At 41.3% G+C, this 5,033-nt stretch overlaps 1 protein-coding gene across 1 annotated transcript in view; it reads right to left on the bottom strand.

Moving 5' to 3' along the window:
• Window positions 1–5,033, bottom strand: part of PPP4R4 (protein phosphatase 4 regulatory subunit 4) — a 131,147-nt gene that overhangs the window by 43,445 nt on the left and 82,669 nt on the right. The window contains exons 8-9 of the mRNA XM_007944516.2: window positions 4,748–4,869; window positions 2,476–2,598 (exon numbers count right to left, since the gene is read on the bottom strand). Of these exons, the coding sequence (XP_007942707.1) occupies window positions 2,476–2,598; window positions 4,748–4,869 (245 nt within the window). The remainder of the gene's footprint in view (window positions 1–2,475; window positions 2,599–4,747; window positions 4,870–5,033) is intronic.

The raw sequence follows: 5,033 nt of genomic DNA, 5'->3' as shown, positions 1-5,033 counted from the left end.
AATAATAGACTTTCTTTCGTACAGCAGTTTTGGGCTTACAGGAAACTTGTTTAGTAGAGAGCTCCGGCAGAGTGCCTCCCACTCCTGCCCAGTGTCTCCTGTTATTAACCTCTTGCATTCCTGTGGTACCTTCGTCACAGTTGATGAACCAGTACTGACACATTATTATTAACTAAAATCATAATTCACACACAGTAGGGCTCACCCCTTTGTTGGATCGTTCGACAGGTTTTGACAAATGCGTAATGTCACGCATCCACCATCAGGACATCACGTGGAATCGCTGCACTGACCCTGGGCGTCACATGTTCACCCCTCCGCTGTCGACCTGATCCCCTGGCAACTGCGCATGTTTTCTATCTTTAGTTTTGTCTGTTCTAGAATGCCATGTGGTTTGGACATACAGTATGTAGCTTCTCCAGCCTGGCTTCTTCACTTAGCAACATGCATGTGCGGTTCTCTCCGTGTCTTCGTAGCTTGACAGCTCATTCTTTTTATCCCTGAATAGCACTCCATTATACAGATGCACCAGTTTGTTTATGCATTTACCTATCAAAGGACACACTGGTTGCTTCCAAGATTAGGCAATGATGAATAAGTTTCCTATAAACCCTTGTGTGAAGGTTTTGGAGAGGACACAGTTATCAATTCATTTGGGCAAATTCCTAAAAGCATGAATGCTGGATCACATGGTAAGACCATGTGTAGGTGGGTAAGAAACTGCCAAACTGTCTTCAGAGTGGCTGGACCATTTTGCATTCCCACCACAATGGATGGGGTTTCTTCCAACATCATCATCAACATTTGGTATTGTCAGTGTTTTGGATTTTGCCATTCTAAACGCGTGTACTGGAATTTCATTGTTGTTTTAATTTGCAATTCTCTAATAACATATGGCATTGAACATCATATATTAGCATATAATGTTGAACAAATGCTCATTCGCCATCTGTGTGTCACCTTTGGTGGGGTGTCTGAAGTAGTTCTTCAGATATTTTGCCCATTTTTATTGGGCTGTTTGTTTAAATAATGCTGAGTTTTATGAGTTGTTATGTATTGAATTGCATCCCCCAAAATATGTTGGAAATCCTAAGCTCCATGCACATGGCTATAATCTCATTTGGGAACGAGTTTTCTGCTGTATTAATAATGAGGCAGTATGGGAAGTATGGGTGTAGGGTACACATTGAGTCAACCACTTTTGAGATATAAAAGGAAAAGATTAAACATGCGGAGATGGGGGAGGAGAGGTGCCAAGCCACACGCAGGTCATCCAAGAGCAGAAGCTCAAAAGGATAAGGACCTTCCTCCAGAGTCAACAGAGAGAGAAGGCCATCCTCTCCAGGTGCCACCAGGTGATCGGACTTCTGGCCTCCTAAACCATGAGAAAATACATTTCTGTTTGTTAGATACAACCATCTGTGGCATTTCTGTCAGGACAGCACCAGGTAACTAAGACAAGGGTTCTGTGTGTAACTTAGATACAAGTCTATTATTACACAAATGTTTGCAAGCATATTCTCCAAAGCTGTGGTTTCTTTTTTCACTTTCATCATATACAATAAACTTTTAATGAGTCCACAGAACATCTATAATCCACATAAAGAAAGCGTTTTATTATACTAGATGGTTATAACTTAATTAATACTCACATTATAGTACAAAAAAGAACTGAGTAATACATTCAAAATGCCAAGAGTTATGGGTAGTATCCTACATTCTAAAATAAACTTCTCACGTGATAGACTGTTCAACAAATGGTTAATAAGGGTACACTTCCTCTGCAAGGAGAGTTACTACCTCTGAGCTGCTGTTACCACATACCAACTAACACAGAGGATAAAATAATCGTAAATGTAAAGGGCTGTGCCTACGTCAGGAGCCTGGTGGCACACTGGGTCGGTAGGTCCTCCACTGCTAACTACAGGGTCAGTGGTTCTAACCCACCAGCCACTCTGCAAGAGAAAGATGTGGCAGCCTTGGAAACCTATGGGGCACCTCTACTCTGTCCTATAGAGTCGCTAGGAGTGGAAACCAACTGGACAGCAATGAGTTTGTGTTTTCTGTGCCTACATGTCACACAGGGAGCCTTGGTAGCATAGTGCCTAAGGCACTTGACTGCTAACCAGAAGGCTGGCGGTTCAAACCCACCAGCCACTCCTCGGAAGGAAGGCTGGGCAATCTACTCCCGTAGTGATACTGCCTCGGAAACCCAAGGAGGGGTCGCGATAAGTCGGGTCTGACTCGATGCCACATAACAACAACAACAACATGTCACACTGTCATTATTCCTTCAAAGAGGCAATTAATGAAAAATGTTATTCCAAATGTACTCTAAATTATGTTATCAAAACCTATGATCTCTTACAGTTTTCTACATGTAAAGAGAGGTTTTAGAACAGAAGAGCTAAAAGTCAGTGGCTAAAGTGAAGAAAAAGGGAAAAATTATCTTTCAATTCTTACGCTTTATCATACCATATAGTCCATGGCATAGCTTTCCTAAATGGAAGGATAAGGAAATAAGCATTGATTCATCTGCTTTGAAAGATTTTTCACAAAATGACTTCACTAAGGGAAGTATAGTCTGACTTCTGTCATCTGGAAAACAAAACAAAATAAAGTATGCTTTAGATCCAGCTGTCCGTACTGCACACGTGGGAATTAACACATACACACAAATGCCAAAATGAGAAAACAGTACGTTAGTCTCATAACAGTAGAATATATTTGAAAACAATGATGATGGAGGAGGGTGGTGAAGAAAGTGATGAGAGGATGGTGGGAATTATCAAAAACTGTAATGTCACGCTGAAGGGTCTGGACTATATGCTGTGGGTGACAGTGGGCAGAATGCAAAGAATAATCAAAATGATCAAGTGGCTGTGACTGAGGTTCTGAGTCCGCGTGACTGACAGAATCCTACCACGGTTGACAAAGATAGATGGGTGGCAGGCACGGGAGCTGCTTCTTCTCAGTTACCTACATCTCACCCCGTGCTGCAGTGTAAGCCCATCACATCATGTCATTTGGGGTTGAAATTAAGTGAGATGATAATATGCTCTGTGTACTGAATTTCCTCACTTCTCCTTCTTAGATGCCTCTTCTCTAAAAAGTTAGTCAATTCTTTGAGTCTGCTGAGGTAAAAAATTTCTGATCTATTAATGATATCTAAATCCTTTCCAATTCACCCACATTTCTTTTAAACTTTGAGAAATGAACCACTACTTCATTAAAGCTCTGGCAATACTAAGTAAAATTCTGTAATACATTGATTAATATCTTGTTATTATGGTTATCATCACATTTTGGTACCCTATCTACTAAATAATAATGTCCATTCAACATTTATTGAATTCCTTACACAGCAAGCATTATACTAAGTAGCAGAAGGAGGAAGATGAATGAAGTCCTTTAACCTTGAGAAACTCAGACCAGCAAGGAAGTCAAACAGAAAGTACCCTAAGACAATGCGATCATTGCTTTAATTGTGCTGATTCTCAGAAGCTGATCACTAGGCCTTTCTCCCAAGGACAGCCAGAGATAATACAGACACAGATGGGCATGAGTGTGCGCCAATAAAACTTTATTTACAAAAACACACGGTGGGATGGAGTCGGCCTAAACCCAGTATAAGATATTTGGCAAAGTGCCAAAGAGTAAACGTTATTTAAATTGGGCACTGAAGGAGAAGAAGGATTGGGCCAGGGGAAAAGGTGGGGGATGGGAACAATACAGAGAGGAAAGAGTGTGAGAGGCAAGGCCAGAGCTGTGGAAGAATGTGGTTTGCTCAGATAACGGCTAGTGTGCAGGGGCATAAGACACAAGGAAGAGCAAACAGTGAAGCCAACAACACACTTTAGCCCACATCTGTGAAAACAGAGCGTGGGTCAGTGAGGGAGAAGAAACTGAAGATGACGCCAAAGTTTGAGTCTGAATGCCTGAAGGCACTACCGAGGACGAGGAGACCATTCATTCACTTATGTATTCCAGCTTTTAGTCTTCTGTTTCATCATGGTGTCTAAATGATTGCTCTGTAACATTCATACATCATTACTGTCCACCTTGCAGTAATCTTAAGAGGCTCTCACTCTAGTTCAGAACAGACACTGATAATTTAAGTAAATATAATCCTAGAATTACACAACTGAGTTTTGCACCTAAGTGTTCGACATTTACCCGTCCACATGTCACCTTATCAAAATGGTGAATGTCCACTGATAAACTAATGTCTAGCATTAGTCCAGGGTCTGGTCACACATTAGGTGGAGCAGCTAATTGTCTTTGTGATTGGATTTGTACATTAAGAAATACTTCCTTACCCATCCCCACACAGATACACCATCCCAACTTCTCCCCTCTCCTCCAAAAGCCATGATTTTTCTACCATTAAAATCATTATTAAAGAGAGGAAACTCATTTAGATATTGTTGGGGTCAGGGTTTACCTTCAAACAATTAACTGAGCAAGTGAAAGGCAAATGACCAAGCCAAATTCTTGGTCCTATGCACAAGGGAGTTAAGGAGAGACAAGAGAGAGGTATGGAACTGCAGCAAATGCAGATGCCATGAGTGTAAAGGTGGCAGCAGAGAAGGTACCAAAAGAGAAAGGGTCGTGAGGACAGAGAAAGGAGGGATGCTTGACACTCATCATAAAAGGTAACTTAATAATGGTACCTTTCACGTATGGGACACAACACATGGGAAAGCACTGCTTTCAGAAGGAAAGATGTAGCCACATGAAGACTTACCTGTGTCAAATATGTCAAGCAGATTAACCAAAGTTTCAAATGCTGCAAGCCGCACGCTACTGCCTTCATCACTAGAGAGTTCTATCAATTCGGGGAGCACCACACTTTTTGTAAGTTCTGTCCTGCACAATAAGCAATAGAGGAAAATAAATCAAACCAACACATTTGCAGAAAGACCCCACTGTGAACAAGTCTCTGGGCTGAGTGCTATAAAAATAGGAAAAGTCATAAAGATATTGCTTCTGCCTCTAGAAGCTTCCAACCTGGCTGGAAAAACATGGTATAA

Source organism: Orycteropus afer, unplaced genomic scaffold, assembly GCF_000298275.1.
Source record: "Orycteropus afer afer isolate SDZICR_OR568_19922 unplaced genomic scaffold, OryAfe1.0 scaffold00127, whole genome shotgun sequence".
Classification (NCBI taxonomy): Eukaryota; Metazoa; Chordata; class Mammalia; order Tubulidentata; family Orycteropodidae; genus Orycteropus; species Orycteropus afer.
Note: the sequence above shows the minus strand (reverse complement) of the source record. Positions and strands in the feature narration are given on the sequence as shown.